The sequence below is a fragment of the Sciurus carolinensis genome, chromosome X (assembly GCF_902686445.1).
Source record: "Sciurus carolinensis chromosome X, mSciCar1.2, whole genome shotgun sequence".
Lineage (NCBI taxonomy): Eukaryota > Metazoa > Chordata > Mammalia > Rodentia > Sciuridae > Sciurus > Sciurus carolinensis.
The window spans coordinates 16,282,617-16,300,843 of NC_062232.1; the positions used below are offsets into that span (position 1 = coordinate 16,282,617).

At 40.0% G+C, this 18,227-nt stretch overlaps 1 protein-coding gene across 1 annotated transcript; it reads right to left on the reverse strand.

Moving 5' to 3' along the window:
• Window positions 1-3,123: 3,123 nt before the first annotated feature.
• On the reverse strand, window positions 3,124-5,505 carry LOC124972278 (transcription factor SPT20 homolog). Its single transcript, XM_047536550.1, has one exon. The coding sequence runs from the start codon at window positions 5,503-5,505 to the stop codon at window positions 3,124-3,126; it is 2,382 nt and encodes a 793-aa protein (XP_047392506.1).
• Window positions 5,506-18,227: the final 12,722 nt, after the last annotated feature.

Consider the following 18,227-nt stretch of genomic DNA (forward strand, 5'->3'; position numbering starts at 1 on the left):
TTTTTAATATTGATAAAATGAGAATGATAATATTTTACATTGGGTTAAATAAATTTTATTATTAAGGTAATTTCTCCTGGAGTTTTTTGTTGATTGTTATTTATTAAAACATGGCTATGAGAAAAATTTTTAAGTTACATATGGAACTCGTTAGATTTCTATTGGACAGCACTCAGAGAGCAAAGGTCAACCCTGCCTTTGCAAGGATTTTCAAGGAATAAAATAATCTTGTTCGCAAACTCCCACCTTGTGACAAATGCCCAATTCTGCCTGACATGTCCTGTTTTACTGGGCTGCTGGAATTTTCATGGGTACTCATCTGTGGGATCACCTTCTCTGTAACCTGTCAGAGAATTCTATCAATGTCCTCTGGCAAAGTCCTGAAGACAGCCTTCAGAAAGCTAGTTTTGGCTAATGAGTAAGGGTTCATATTGGATTAGGAAAGAGCCCCCAGGTTCTCATGATGCTAAAATAAATAAAAGGTTACTCACAAAAGGTAGCCAGCTAATGGTCTCAAAAGGGACCCCGTGTCAAAGTACCAAACAGGTGGGGATCATTAGAAGCAAATAAACAACAACTAGCAAATGTAACCTGAAACAAAGCTGAATTTATTTGCCTGCCTAGAAAGGAAGGACCACGTTACTCAATCACAAACTCAGCTAGTGTCTCCATGTAGTTCTTGAAAGTACCAGCTATAGGGCAAAGGAAGGACACCAAATGTGGTGATATTCTGAGGTCAGGTCTCTGCTGAGTGCCCAAGGCCATGCATAAATTCTTCGCAACTGCTCATTGCACTAGTTCAGTTCTTAAGAGTGCAGGCACCATTCACAATGATGTTCAGGATGCTTTAACAAGCTCATTGTCACTCAGATGGCAAATTCAACATGTTTGCTAAAAATCAACCTATTTCATCACTAAACCCTTTCAGAGATGCCAGACCATATTACTTTTTGTTAAAAACAAAAGGCAGATAAACATACATGTGTACTTAGAAAAAGAAATTTTATATACGCAGATTGTCCTTCAAAGTTGTAACAGAACCCAAAATATAAGAGACACTAAAACAAATAACTTCACCACGAATGATGGTAGCAACACTATCTACAAGAGCCAAAAGGTGGAAATAACCCGTGTTCAACAAAAGATGAATGGATAATCAGGAGGTGCTGAATACAAACAATGGAATATTATTGAGGCAATAAAGAAAGAAATGAAGTACCTGTAAATGTTAAACATCAATGAACCACAAACACATTAGGCCATACCCAAAAGACCACTAATTGTATGATTCCATTTATAGGAAATATTTTCAGATGTTGAATATTTTTTCATATATTCTTGATCATTTCTATTTCTTCTGTGAAGTGCCTGTTCAATTCCTTTGCCCATTTATTGATTGGGAAATACTGAAAAAAGTTAAATCAATAGAGAAGGAAAGAAATTTGGTGATTCTTGAGGACAGGGGTTAGGGAAGAAGACAACAAAGTACTTAATGGATACAAAAATTTCTTTCAAGGCACCAAAAATGTTTTGGAAAGAGAAGTGGTGCACCACATTGTGAATATTGTGAATACGTGAAATGTTGCCAAAATGTACTGTAAATGGCTAATTTTTCTGCTGGGAATTAGATCAAAATTATATTCTTTTCCTTCTTTCTTATTTATTTATTTATTTATTTATTTTGATGCTGGGGATTAAACCCAGTGCCTACCACATGCTAAGCAGGAGCTCTATCACTGATACAACCATAGGCCAACACCTCAAATTGTAAAAAAAGAAAAAAGACAAAAGGTGAGGAATCCTCAAGTCCCACTGAAAAAAGAAAGCAGAAAAACATGGATGAAGGAGTGAGGAACACAGAATAATTGATGATGAATAGATAAAGGGAAATGAAGGAAGAGGAAGGTGAAATTAACCATGTAAGAAACTTGCAGGCATTTGAAAAGCAAACAAATAGAACAGATTTTCAAATGTTTATTTACCTCTTTGCAAGTAACCTAGTGTTCTAAAAATGTAAATAACTTTATAAAGACAGAGACAACAGGACATCCCAGAAGTGTCTTTTCAAAACCACTGACAGGGCCTGCAGAAGGGGAGCTGGGCATTGCAAGACTAGGGGCACTGAGTGCAGGGAGAGCCTTTGGAAAGACTGGGGGCTGTCACACAAGCAAATCTGCCACCAAGTCCAGTCAGCTGGCTTGTAGGCCTCTGGTGGACTCAATCTCAGTGTGATAACTTTGGTTTGTTGTAATTTCTTTTGACTTTATTTCTTCAACCTGGATTTGTACCAATTACATCTCATACATTGTGTAAAACCTTTTCAACAAAATAAATAAATGCCAACTACATTCTCTGAAAGAGGTTTCTCCTATGTTACCTCTGTATATATTATGTACAGGGAAATTATTTTTTAAAAGCAGTGAGCTTCCTGTCACATGCGACAACATGGACAGACTAGAGGACATTATGATAGTGAATTAGGCCAGTCTCAAAATGATGAACACAGTCTGATCTCTCTTACATGAGGTCCTCTCAGTCCTCAACTTCTCTGAGACAGAGCACAAGGGTGGCAGCCAGGGGCTAGGGTGAGGAAATGAGAAGCTGGTGTCAAATGGTGCAGAGTTTAACTTCTGCAAGATGAAGAAGTTCTAGGGTTCTGTTGCACAACCACGTGAATGTTCTTAATACCACAGAACTGTGCTCTTAAAAACTGTCAAGATAGTAAGCTCAGTTCTATTTTTTCACAATAAAAAATGTAAAACAAGATTTTGCTAAAATGTTAACTTGAGGTGGATTCTTACTATAACTTTCTTGTTTAGAGAAATTATAAGCTTCAATAATTTAAACAGCACCTAGATTGGGCTTGCGCAAACATTAAAACTAGAAGGAAAATTATTATTGTTGTTACAATTAAAAGAGTAACTTAAATGAGACAATCCCAGTTTCTTAAATTCTTTCCTTGTTTCTATGCAAAAATTAAGGGATTGTGCTTTGCTGTAAAGCTTATACTCTAAAATGCAAAATACTGACACATTAAAAATACCAAAGATGAAGTAAAAGCTTGGAATTGATTTGGCTCAATGCTGGTGTGTTTATAAAAAGAGAAGAAAACTAAGGCAAGACTCAGAATTTTGGGGTGCTACTCTTCATTTTATCTTTTGCCTGGCCTCCTGTGTACCTAAACCCATGTGATTGAACTGTCAGGGTGGGTGCTGTGGCCACAGACATGGGGTACTGCACCAGTCTCAGCTGTAGACACTGTGGCAGTGGCTGGGGCTGGAGCTGCCCTTGTGGGGCAGCAGGGAGCTGGAATCTCTGTGGAGGAAGGCACTGCCCAGGTGTTTGCTGACCAGAGCCAAGCTGACACAACATAGCTGACTGGGGCTGCAGAACACTGCTGCCTTGAGCGAGGTTAATGACAACAGCTTGCTGGGCCATCAAGGCCCACTGTTGACCACTTGAACCTTGCACAGAAGCCTGTGGCCCTGCCTGTGGAGGAAGAGCAGTTGTAGGTTGCTGAAGCTGTTGCTGTGGAATCAGCTGGTAAAGCTGAGGTGGGGGCTGGGGCAGGGGCTGGGGCTGTGGCTGCAGTGGCTGGGGATGCTGCTGCAGGGGACTCAAAATGAGGGAACCAGGTGGAAGCTGGAGGACAGTTAAAGGACCCAAAGTATTATTTAAAATCAGCTGCACACCTGCCTGAGCAGGTGGCTGTGTTGGACATGGTTGTGCATTGGGCAATTGACCTCTGGGGAGCAGAAGGCCATTGGGATACATGCTCGCAGGAACACAGGTGCTGGTGGAATGGCCCAGCATGGAGCTGGAACCATTCATCAAAACCTGGGCTCCTTGCACTGGGCCCACCACGTTGATGACCTTTAGGCCAGTGGAGCCCACAGGACCCTGGGTGGACAGGATTCCTTCTGAGGTCCTGACAGGGGGCCAGGTGGCCGGAGAAAGCACTATATTTCCTCTGCTGACACCCATAGGGGACTTCTGAGAAAGGCCACCTGGCTTAGGAGCTGGGGCACGAGGTGGGAATTTGTGCAGGCTGCTTGCCTGCTGTGCAGGAGGACTGTTACCTGACAAGGTCTGTCCTGTGCTGGGGGGAAGTGTCACAGGCAGAGCTCGAGGTTTCATCGCCTTCCCTGGTACGGAGGGTCGCACCCATCTGGCGGTAGGCTGCTTTGGCTTCTTCCCTGGAGAGGGTTGACTGGGACGGGCTGAGCCACTGGAGCCATGTGGCACTTTGCCTGCACACTTGACTTTGCTCTGGACCAACTCCTGGCGCACATTCACTGCCCCTCCATCAGTCTTTGACCGAGCCATGAAGCCATCCGCATGGACATCTGGGGAGACGAGGGGAGGATACATCTGGATCTCACATCTGGCCTCTTGGCATGGCCCTGTTTTGCCAGAGAAAAATGGATCATTGAGTGACTGCATGAAGCTCAGCTTCATTTCCCACAGCTGACTGCCACCTTCACTTTCAAATCCAGAATCATCTAGCCCGGGTGTTGGCCAGATTGTTGCTTGTGGGTCATCAAGCCCAACAGGCTCCTTTGCTTTTGCATATTTCTCCACATCCACTTGGGAAGGTATGGCCAAGTCACAGCATCTCTCTCTCCACGTGTCCACACAATATCCGGCTGCAGGCATCCTTAGGTCATGCTGCAGACCTGCTTCTCTCTCTCTCTTTTTTTTGCAAGTAGTCAATAGTCTTAGCTCAGGTGGAGACTGATGTTGGGATAGCTCCTGCTGCAGATTCAGAGAGGACAATGAATGCCTCTTCAGGCACCGTTTCATTGGGTTAGTATTCATCTTCTGCTTGTTATACAGTAGCCTGTTGGCAGTGCAGGTGACTGTCACAGAGGGATCAAGACACAGTGGCTCAGCTGTAGCTAAGAGCAGTTCGCTCTCAAGGGCAAGTTTGTCTTCCTGAGTCCATTGAAGGTCATCACTTGTCATGGACTCTATATCACACGCTAAAGTCTGCATGGTGGGACGCAAGAGAATATGTCGGCTTTGGTAAGTGGACCGCTCCATATCACTGCACTGTCTGTAGTCACGGATTTCTGCTATGACACACCCACAATGAAAAATGTTCAGCTCAGATTTCTCTAGGACATCCAGCAGAATAGGTGGTAATTCTTCTGCATCCAAGTACTCAAGCAGTTCCCTTTCCCCATAAGGCAGCTGGATGGTCTCTGAAAAGAACCCAGTTTTGTCCTCCAGCATCAGAGAATAGCCCTTGTTTTCTGGGTACAGGTTGACCACTAAGCATGGCAACGACTCTCTCTCCACCAGCTTCTCCAGCAAGTTGACATTGCTCCTGAGTTCCTCCGTCCCCTCGGGCTCCTTTTGACATTCTTCTACGAAGATGTCATAAAGTTTCTGATGTAGAGATTTTTCCCCGCTGGATGAGTATTTTCTCTTAGGGGGTCTCTGTTGGGCATTTTCAATGACATCCTCGGCACGATCCAAAGCTTGTTCTAAAGATCGCCGCATTTTAAAGTAAAATGGAGGCCCTAAAAGAAGAGAAAAACGTACAGGCGTTGGTGGAGTGAGTTGGAAACCATGTCCGCAGCATCACTTTTGGTCCTGTTAACTCTACAGTCCACCCTGAAGCCAACAACCTTCCTTCAACAGGGACACCAAGAAACCCACCCCAGGGAGCATTACAGAAAACTCTTGGGAGTTTCTTAAGAGACCTGTACCTGTTTGAGCCACTTTCGTGCCGCGTTGGGGGCTGGATGGGCCGGAAGTGGAAGCGAGGGGCCAGGATGGAGGAGCGGCCGTTAGCACGCATGCGCACTTCCATGCTGGCAGGCACCAGACTCACAGGCCGTACTTCCTGTCTGCGGCCCACACTTCCGCTAGAGCTGTGCCTGTTGCGGGGCTGGCTCAGTTTTAAGAACATACGCACACAAGCGCCAGCAACCAGGGAAAGTGTAGGATGCTTTGGGGACAGTTTCACCGTTCTCCAGAGTTCACAGGAATGAAGCTGCCGGGAACGTCATGGAAGGTGTGATCTGTCTTGGAGGGAACTTCGAGACTGACTGACTGGAATTCTTTCCTCGAATGTTAGGGCTGCCCTGGTTTCCATCATCAGTTGGGCACACGTAAATGAGCCTGTGTTTCTAGCTCTTTCAAACATGGGGACTCCATACGTTTGGTGCAAGCGTCAGAATGCTCATTGCATTCTCCAGCAAGCTCCTGCCTGAGGGATTTCATATCATAGTATGCTTAACATGATGTTCTTGTACATAACCACTTACCCTTGATTTCTCCTTGTTTCAGAGTTGGCATTTTATAGTTTTTAAAAATACTATAGTGGGTCACTCTATTGTCTATACAATATGATCGGGATAGTAAAGGGACCTTCAACTACTTGCCTTGAAACGTGGCTTGAATTTGATGTAGATGAAAGGAATTATTCCTAGTGGTGGCAATACATTAAACTGTAGGCTAAGGCTGTGGTCCTGATGATGAATTTGGCGTGGTGTGATTGAGGCTTCCACGATTTATGGGATGTTGTTTCCCAATAACTATGTTTTCTTGAAATCTGCCAGTCTTTGGGGCAGGTGTTTCAAGAATCTCTGGGACAAAATATATACCCCCAAAGGCACGCTCCCAGGGACCTACCTCCTCCATCCACACCCTACCTGCCCAACATTACCACCCAGATAATCCGTATCAGGCGATTAATGTACTGATTAAGTAAGACTCTCATAACCCAATCATTTCACCTCTGAAGTCTCTTGCATTGTTCCATACATGAGTTTCTGTGGTCTACTTATATCTAAACCATAATAGCCACTCATTCTTCATGGTATAGATAATGTGCTATATAATGTATTTGGACAATTGAAGAAGTGAGATTGTATTCCATTAATGTGAAGTGGGCAATTTCATGTAGGTTTTTTTCCCAGGTGTTAAGGGCAGCAGGCCCCAAATGGAGGTTTTGGCCTCCTCCTTACTCCAGGTGGGCATATGCCACAGCAGTGTGGGCCATGGCTATATTACAGGAGACTCTGGATGTCTGTGTGCTTTCCAGCATGTGCCTGTTGATTTGGCACTGTGTTCATGGCTCACCCATCCCCTTCACTTGAGTTGCCTCATTGCCTGGTCTTTGCACCTGATGAAGTGTTTTATTTTTATTTTTAATTACTCTGTGTGCACACCATCCTTTGAAACTTCCAACTATGAGCATATTCATGATTTTAAAAACTCCAACTGCAGTCATCCCTGTTAACATCTCAGCAGAGATGTACATGCTAAGGAAACCCATGCATGACTAGGCCAATATTTTCTAGAGGAATAAGGGAATAATAAGGAATAATTCTTTTAATGGAGGATAATTGACCTGATTTCAAATTATTAAACTGCTTTTCTCTTACCCATTGAGAGTCAAGCATAAACATTAAAATTTTAAAGAAATTTTATGTGTTCATTTCATACAAATAGAGATCTATTTTACATCAAGGTAACTATAGTTGAAGACAATATATTGTTTTCCTTAGAAATGCAAGGAGAGGGGCTGGGTTTGTGACTCAGTGGTAGAGCACTTGTGTAGCACATAAGAGACCCTGGCTTCAATCCTGAGCACCACATAAAATAAATAAATAAAATAAAGCTATTGTGTCCATCTACAACTAAACATTTTTTTATAAAAATAAATGCAAGGAGACTAATTGTGATATAATCTTATTACAAAATAATAATAAATTTGAGGTAACGAACTTCTTAAAAATTAAGTATAATCTATATAAAATAAAATTTATCCTTTTCAGTGTATAGTTCTATGAGTGTTTACAAATTCATTCAGTTGTGAAACCACCACTATAATCTAGTTATAGAACTGCTCCTCCAAACAAAAAAAAAATCCACCATGGATCTCTGATGTTAACTCCTTTCCCTATCCACAATCCCTGTCAATTTTTTATCTGTATTCTATGCATATAATTTTACCTTTTCCAGAAAGGCATAAAATTGAAGTCACATATATGGAATGTAGACTTTGCAACTGACTTCCTTAATATACCTACGTTTGTGATTTCTTCATGATGTTGTATGTATTAGTAGTTTCTTCCTTTTCATTGCTGAATAAAATTCTACTGTATGGATGAACCAGAGTTTGTTTACCCAGTCACCACTTGAAAGACAAGTAAATAGAGAAACCTTTTTTGGCATGTTAACTATAGACATGATGAGGACAGTGAACTGGAGAGGGTTGAGACTGGTGATGGGATACAGGGTAGGAAATGATTGTGATACCCCAGTAGCAACTGATGAGGTCAATACTAGTAAAGATGTTAAGAAAATTTTTGAGTCAAATCTCAGATAGATTTAACAGGGCATGATAATTGATTATAGGCATTGAAAACATGAGAGGAGCTGGGTTTGAAGTAAATTTGCTAGTTTAAGGAATCAAATAACCTCTGATCTTGGTATCATGTATAATTCACATTTTTATGGGGAGAAGGGGTCAAGATTGTAGGAGGTCAGGGGATGGTGACATTCTTCAGGCTATATGCTGCCATGAAAGAAGAATCTGCTATTTTTCTTCACTACTTCTTATCCAGGGCATAGCACAATTCCATGTAACTAGAATTCTGTGATAGACAGAATAATGACCCTCAAAGAAGTCCACATCATAATTTTCATAACCTGTGAGTGTATAACCTTCCAGTACAAATGGGACTTTTCAGGTATGACTAACTATGGAGCTTGAGATGGAGTTGTTATCCATGATTTTCTGGGTGGGCCCAATGTAATCACAAGGGTCCTTATAAGGGAAGGAAGGAAACAGGAGAGGCAGAGAGAGTGAAAAAGCAAGCAAGAGACATTTGAAGATGCTATTGTGCTGGCTTTTAAAATGGAGGAAGGAACAATGAGTTAAAGAATGCAGATGGCCTCTAGTTGATGGAAAATGTAAGGAAACAGATTCTCATCCAGAGTCTCCAGAGAAAAAAGCAGACTTGTCAACACCTTGGTTTCTTGCCTAATGAGATCCATTTCAGACTCTGAATTCCAGAACTATAAATAATCAATTTGTTTTGTTTCAAATCACTACATTTGTGATAATTTGTCATAGCAGCACTGGTGTCTTAGTTTGTTCAGACTGCTCTTACAAAGTACCTTAGATGCGGGGCAGGGGGGTAAGAAAATAATGGAGGAACTATGTATTGTGTAGAGGGAAATGGATGGGAAAGGGGGTGGGGGAAGGAATGACAGTAGAATGAGACAGACATTATTACCCTGTGTACATGTATGATTACACAAATGGTGTGAATCTACATTGTGTACAACCATAGAAATGAAAAGTTGTACCCCATTTGTACAATGAATCAAAATACAGTCTGTAAAAATAAAAATAAATAAAATTTAAAAAAAAACAAAGTACCTTAGACTGCATAATTTGTTAACAACAGAAATTTATTTCCTACAGTTCCAGAGGCTAGAAAGTCCAAAATCAAGGTGCCAGCAGATTCCATGTCTGGTGAGGGTCCATTCCTCATAAGATGGCACATTATAGCTATGTTCTCATGTTATGGAATGTACACAGAAGCTCCCTAAGGCCTCTTCTGAGGGCACTAATTAATTCATGAGGGTAGAGCCCTCATGAGCTAATCACCTTCCAAAGGTCTCACCTCTTAATACCATCTTTGGGGGTTAGGTTTCAACATGTAAATTTTGGGGAGACACAAACACTAAGACCATAGAAACTGAAAAACTAATATATATTTTATGTGATGGATGATGCTCAGAATAGAGGAAGACCTGTATTCTGGGGTCTGCAGTTCACAGAATCTAGGTTTGCACAACTCCATAGCTCTCGAACAAGAGAGCTGCCTGGTTGTCTAATATAGGTGAAATTGAGGAGAGGGAAATACAAGCAGCCTTTCCCAAAACATCCAATGTCATGCTACTTAAAGTGATTTTATAAAATGCATTTTTCCAATATCTTGAACTTCAGAAACAAATCAGTTTGAGATACAATCTCTTTTGGGATGCAAAGCAAACTAGAAAGGAAAATATTGTGGCAGGAACTCTGGCCTGTTTCATATTTTGGGGTTTGCTCTAGTTGTGTGAACTTTGATGAGTTTTTAAACCATTCTGAATCTCTATTTCCTCTTCTATAAACATGATATTATAGTAGACTCTAAGGATTAAGGAATGTAAACAGTCAATATGTAGTGAGCACTCAATAAATGGTAGGCATTGTCATTCTATAAAGCTAAACGCAATTGAAAAGCAGGTTCTCAGTTCATATTAAAATTTCAGTTTATGCAATCTCATTTTACATATGAGCAAAGAATCCCTCATCAGACACTGAATCTGTTAGTGCCTGCTCTTGGTCTTCCTAGCTTCCAGAACTGTAAGAAAGACATTTCTGTTGTCTATAAGCCACACAGTCTCTGGTAGTTTGGTATAATAGTCTAAAAGGACTAAGACAAGCATTGTCATTTCAAGACTCAATTACATTCACTATACCATACTTACTGAGGTGGAAAAGTGGACTCATACTACCATTTATAAAGGTTTCTGATAATAAGAGCTGAAACCAATTTTTTCATTATCTACAATATTCCAATGCCTAACCCAGTCCATGTACAACATGGTTGCACAAGGACTACCAAATGTAGCTTTGAAAATTGGAATTATACTTGGCATGCAGAAAAATAAAGTTGAAATTGTATATATTTATGTCTATATATAATTTTATATCTAAACTAACATTTTGTATATAAATATTTTAAATGGTATATGTAAATATGAGTTAAATATAAATATGTAAATATAAAATATAATGGAAAATAGCAGGCTTCAGTATAATTTTAATACTTATATATTTATTTATTACAGTTATAGGTATATTAAAGCCCACTATTTTACCTTACCTGTCCTATTTAGTCATTCTACATTTTGAAAAGAGTAAAAAAAAATTTTTAAAGAAAAAAAATTGTATCATCAGATCCATTTAAATAAGGCTGACTAATGTTACTAAGTATATAACACTGTCTAATACCAAATTACAGTCAAAATAAATTGCTAAGAAAAGATGATAACCCGAACTATAATTTTAGTTTTGTCAGATATAAAAGCTGGATATGACTCCTGGCCTACATTTTTCTGGAAAGATTGTTCATTATCCATTCATCTGGCTCAGAGAGTCAAAGCTTTGTGCCATCACCGTTTTGATAACAATCTGGTCTTACAAGGCCAAGGTATTGGAGGTGTCAGCTCTTGTAGGAACCTCTTACATCTGGTGTGACATTCAAACTCTAAGTGTAACCCAAGAATTACCTTCCCCCAACTTTCTTCAATGGTGACTTTTTCCTATTGTATTTGAAGAAAGGGAAGCTTGTCATCTGTCTGCTCCTGAGTCATCCACTTGACACCTCCTTTTCCTGTAAGTGAGCTCCTTCTCTGGCTGCCACCTGTAGCATGTCTTCCTCCACTTACTGATATTATCATGGAGCAGTGGAGGCTTGTACAAGGTGGACCACACTCCCTGCCATGCCATACATCCACAAACACAGATGATGGTGTGTTCAAGACTACTGACCAGCTGGGTATATCTTAATGGCATTACAAGATAGGAAATAATTTTAAATGGATGCTAAATATGACTTTTTCTGCAGTTCAAGAGTAAGGAGAAAAGGACATGAAGCACTTCACTTAGGTGGGTGGGGTCCCACTGAAAGCACATCCCAGTTCTCAGCCTCACTCCTTGGTCTCTGGGCTCACTGTCCTCTTTCCCTTCCAGCAACAGACTGCCCCCCTTCCTCTAATTTGCTCAGGATGTTTTCATTCCACTTTAGGAAAAATCTGCTCCCTTTCCTCTGGGGTTAGCATTGAGTCAGCTTCCCAAGTGGACACTGCCCCACTTGGCTCCCCTTGGATTTCTTTTCATTTTTATATTCCACTCCTCTGGCTTCTATATGCTTTTTGCTCCTACTGATCTGCACCTGAGACTTTTTGGAAGACTATTCTTCAACTACTGGAAGTTATTTGAAGAGCCAGAAAGAGCTAAAGACAGACAGGTATGAAAACCTGTATGAAAGCCCAGTTGCATGGCCTTAAGTTGGGACAAATACAGAGGCATAACACACTCCAGAACTTCTGATGGAATTGAGCTGAGGCTAGGCATTTGCCTGACATTCTACCCTTGGCTTCTTCCCCTTGCCTGTCTAATTTCCCTCACTCCTTTAAAGATCTCCTTGGAAGCACTAACTTAAAAATCACTTACATTTGAATCCTCATCTCAGGATCTTCTGAAAAACCAACCTAAAGCACCTTTCCACCCACTCTGAAATGTGTTCAAAGGCTTTACAATTCTCAAGCAATATATACCTCAAATCAAGCAGAATAACCCAGGGGCTCTATTGTGATATGTGAAATCCTTTTGCGATCTCTATCACAGTGACTTGAAAGTGGGCTTTTTATTGCTCCAGTCCCCAGTGGGTAAACACCTGTCCCAAGGACAAAACTAATATTCAGCAATAGATTTCAATCCTACTAAAGAGGACAAACTTTCCCAGAGGCAATATAGCTTACAAAGATATATTCTATCCAAAATTATAAAATTAAACTGAGGAGGATCCAACATGGCGGACTAGAGGGAGTCTGCGATCCTTGTTGCTCCGTAACTCCGGTTTCAAGCAGAGGATATCTGTTTCTTGATTGCTCACTAGCAGGCACCTATCATCCGCCATTTGCCTACCTCTCGCCTGTCCATCGCCTGCCTTACACCTATCCATCACCCAACGCACGAGGTTCACCTCCTGATCGTCCAACAACAGTCAGCAAACTGATTGCCGACCGCCAGTGGAGCACCAGCTGCCTGCTGTTGCCTGGAAGTTCTCTGTCACAGTACCTGCAGGTTTGATTACACGTGGCTGCCGCCATTTTCAGACAACATCCAGGCCCCGTAGGACCCCTGGCCGGACAGACTGAGCCCCGTCTCCAAGATCCCTCAGCCCAACTGATCACTCCCTGCCTCTGGGGCCCTCACATCGACTGACTGCTCCCTGCTGCCAGGACCCCCAGACCAACTGACTGCACCCTATCACCGGGACCCCAGACCAACTGATTGCACCCGGCCTCCAGGATTCCACAACCACACAAAACACACCGGACCTCCAGGACCCCTGCCTGACCAACCACATTCCACCTCCAGGACCTCCAGCTGACCACATCCACATCCTGAGCTGCAGCTCCCCATTTGCCAACACATTTCAAAGTCAGAGCGACCATCTTGAATAATCCTGGAAGCCGTAGCTCCAATCTTTAGGTGGGGCAAATCCCATCCTGAAAAGCCTGCTGGAGACTTGAAACTCATTTTCAGGTACTTCTCATGCATCAGGCTACTGAACACTGGGAGATTTCATTACTATATGACTGTTATACTGTAGATTTTCTTTTTTCACCTTATAGAAAAAAATTTAAGTTTATATTTCTTTACTTTCCTAGCTCTCTTTTCATTTTGTTTACCTGTTCCCTCAGAGTCTCTTTCTCCCTTTTTTGCATGCTAACATTCAATTTCTTTTGATTACGCTCTCACCTTTTCTCTTATCTAGAACTTCTGTATAATCTATTCTTATCCCATTAACAGCCACATTCTACATCCTTCTGCATCCTCTTTGTCCTCCATTAGAAATTGCAGACCTTATTGCAAATCTGTTTGTTTTACTGAAGATAATATTTGAACTCATTCTGTTTATTATGACAATTTTGTTATTGTCCTCATAGGGGCTATTTGGTCTAGGATTGCATAGTGTCTGAATTGGGCACTGCAAATATTTATCTCCCCTTAAAGAAAGGGCTTTGGAAACCTATAGGGCCACTATAAGCCTATAGGGGGAAATCTGCAATACCCCAGATCTGCACTGCTAGAGGGGAAGATACATGAACAACATGAAAAAACAAGGGAAGAAAATGATCCAAACAAATCTAGATTCTATATTAATAGAATTCAATGACAGTATGTTAGAAGAAATGTCAGAAAAGGACTTCAGATTATACATGATTAAGATGATTCACGAAGCAAAGGATGACATAAGAGAGCAAATGCAGGCAATGAATGATAACACCAATAAGCTGAAAGAGCACCTACAGGAAGCAAAAGATCATTTCAACAAAGAGATAGAGATTCTCAAAAAAAAAAAAAAAAAAAAAACAAATGGAAATCCTTGAAATGAAGGAAACAATAAGCCAAATAAAAAACTCAATGGAAAGCATCACCAAAAGACTAGACCACTTGGAAGACAGAACCTCAGACAATGCAGACAAAATATTTAATCTTGAAAATAAAGTTGCCCAAACAGAGAAGATGGTAAGAAATCATGAACAGAATCTCCAAGAACTATGGGACATCATGAAAAGACCAAATTTAAGAATTATTGGGATTGAGGAAGGCACAGAGATACAAACCAAAGGAATGAACAACCTATTCAATGAAATAATATCAGAAAATTTCCCAAACCTGAAGAATGAAATGGAAAATCAAATACAAGTGGCTTACAGAACACCAAATGCACAAAATCACAACAGATCCACACCAAGGCACATTATAATGAAAATGCCTAACATTCAAAATAAAAATAGGATTTTGAAGGCCGCAAGAGAAAAGCATCAGATTACATATAGGGGGAGACCAATACGGATAGCAGCTGACTAATCAACCCAGACTCTAAAAGCTAGAAGGGCCTGGAACAACGTATTTCAAGCTCTGAAAGAACATGGTTACCAACCAAGAATCCTATATCCAGCAAAACTAACCTTCAGATTTGAAGATGAAATAAAATCCTTCCATGATAAACAAAAGTTAAAAGAATTTACAAATAGAAAGCCTTCACTACAGAATGTTCTCAACAAAATATTCCATGAGGAGGAAATGAAAAACAACAATGTAGGTCAGCAAAAGTGAGGAACTACCTTAGAGAAAAACCACTCAAATGAGAAACCAAGCCAACTTAAAAACCAAAATAAGCCAAATGACTGGGTATACAAATCATATCTCAATAATAACCCTGAACATTAATGGCCTAAATTCATCAATCAAAAGACATAAACTGGCAGAATGGATTAAAAAGAAAGACCCAACAATATGCTGCCTGCAAGAGATTCATTTCATAGAAAAAGACATCCACAGACTAAAGGTGAAAGGATGGGAAAAAACCTACCATGCACATGGACTCAGTAAAAAAGCAGGGGGTTTCCATCCTTATATCAGAGAAAGTGGACTTCAAGCCAAAGTTAGTCAGAAGGGATAAAGAAGGACATTTCATACTGCTTAAGGGAAACATAAATCAGGAAGACATAACAATAGTAAATATTTATGCCCCAAACAATGGTGCCTCCCTGTACATCAAACAAATCCTTCTCAATTTCAGGAATCACATAGACCACAACACAATAATTCTGGGTGATTTTAATGCACCGCTGTCACCAATAGATAGATCTTCCAAACAAAAACCAACCAAAGAAACCATAGAACTCAATAACACAATCAATAACCTAGACTTAATAGACATATATAGAATATTCCATCCATCAACGAGTGGATTCACTTTCTTCTCAGCAGCACATGGAACCTTCTCAAAAATAGACCATATGTTATGCCACAAAGCAGCCCTTAGGAAATGCAGAAAAATAGAGATACTGCCTTGTGTTCTATCAGATCATAATGGACTGAGAGTAGAAATCAATGACAAAATAAAAAAGAGAAATTACTCCAACATCTGGAGACTAAATAATATGCTATTGAATGAAACATGGATAACAGAAAACATCAGGGAGGAGATTAAAAAATTCTTAGAGGTCAATGAGAATGACAATACAACATAAAAATCTCTGGGACACTATGAAAGTGGCACTAAGAGGAAAATTCATTGCATGGAGCGCATTCCAGAAAAGAATGAAAAGTCAACAACTAAATGACCTAACATTACAGCTCAAAGCCCTAGAAAAAGAAGAACAGAATAACAGCAAAAGTAGTAGAAGACAGGAAATAATTAAAATCAGAACTGAAATCAATGAAATTGAAACAAAAGAAACAATTCAAAAAATTAACAAAACAAAAAGTTGGTTCTTTGAGAAAGTAAACAAAATAGACAAACCCTTAGCCACACTAACAAAGAGGAGAGAGAAAACTCAAATTACTAAAATTCATGATGAAAAAGGAAATATCACGACAGACACCACTGAGATACAGAACATAATTAGAAGCTACTTTGAAAATATGTATTCCAACAAAATAGAATCTACCGAAGACATTGACAAATTTCTAGAGACATATGTGCCTCCCAAACTGAACCAGGAGGACATACACAATTTAAACAGATCAATATCAAGCAATGAAATAGAAGAAGCCATTAAAAACCTACCATCCAAGAAAAGCCCAGGATCAGACGGATTCTCAGCCGAGTTCTACAAGACCTTCAAAGAAGATTTCATTCCAATACTTCTCAAAGTATTCCAGGAAATAGAAAAAGAGGGTACCCTACTGAACTCACTCTATGAAGCTAATATCACCCTCATACCCAAACCAGGAAAAGACACATCAAGGAAAGAAAATTTTAGACCAATATCCTTGATGAATATAGATGCAAAGATCCTTAACAAAATATTGGCAAACCGTATCCAAAAGCATATTAAGAAAATCGTGCACCACGATCGAGTGGGGTTCATCCCTGGAATGCAAGGATGGTTTAACATCCATAAATCAATAAACGTAATCCATCATGTCAATAGACTTAAGGATAAGAATCATATGGTTATTTCAATTGATGCAGAAAAAGCGTTCGACAAAATACAACACCCCTTCATGCTCAAAACACTAGAAAAAATAGGGATTGTAGGAACATACCTGAACGTTGTAAAGGCTATTTATGCTAAGCCCATGGCCAACATCATTCTTAATGGAGAAAAACTGAAACCATTCCCTTTAAAAATGGGAACAAGACAGGAATGTCCTCTTTCACCACTTGTATTCAACATTGTCCTCGAAACTCTAGCCAGAGCAATTAGGCAGACTAAAGAAATTAAAGGGATATGAATAGGAAAAGAGGAACTTAAGCTGTCACTGTTTGCTGATGACATGATTCTATATTTAGAGGATCCAAAAAACTCCTCCAGAAAACTTCTAGACCTCATCAATGAATTCAGAAAAATAGCAGGCTATAAAATCAACACGCATAAATCTAAAGCATTTTTATATGCAAGAGACGAAATAGCTGAAAGGGAAATGAGGAAAACAACTCCATTTGCAATAGCCTCAAAAAATATAAAATACTTGGGAATCAATCTAACCAAAGAGGTAAAAGATCTCTACAATGAAATCTACAAAATGTTGAAGAAAGAAATTGAGGAAGACCTTAGAAGATGGAAAGATCTCCCATGTTCTTGAATAGGGAGAATTAATATTGTCAAAATGGCCATACTACCAAAAGTGCTATACAGATTCAATGCAATTCCAATTAAAATCCCAATGATGTACCTTACAGAAATAGAGCAAGCAATCATGAAATTCATCTGGAAGAATAAGAAGCCCAGAATAGCTAAAACGATCCTTAGCAGGAAGAATGAAACGGGGTATCGCAATACCAGAACTTCAACTATACTACGAAGCAATAGTAACAAAAATGGCATGGTATTGGCACCAAAATAGACAGGTAGATCAATGGTACAGAATAGAGGACATGGACACAAACCCAAATAAATACAATTTTCTCATACTAGACAAAGGTGCCAAAAATATGCCATGGAGAAAAGATAGCCTCTTCAACGAATGGTGCTAGGAAAACTGGAAACCCATATGCAACAGAATGAAACTAAACCCCTCTCTTTCACCCTGCACAAAAATCAACTCACAATGGATCAAGGACCTCGAAATCAGACCAGAGACCTTGCATCTTATAGAAGAAAAATAGGTCCAAATCTTCACCTTGTTGACTTAGGATCAGACTTCCTTAACAGGACTCCCATAGCACAAGAAATAAAAGCAAGAATCAACAACTGGGATAGATTCAAACCAAATAGCTTTCTCTCAGCAAAGGAAACTATCAGCAATGCGAAGAGAAAGCCTACAGAGTGTGAGAATATCTTTGTCACTCATACTTCAGATAGAGCACTAATTTCCAGAATATATAAAGAACTCAAAAAACTCTACACCAAGAATACAAATAACCCAATCAACAAATGGGCTAAGGATATGAACAGAC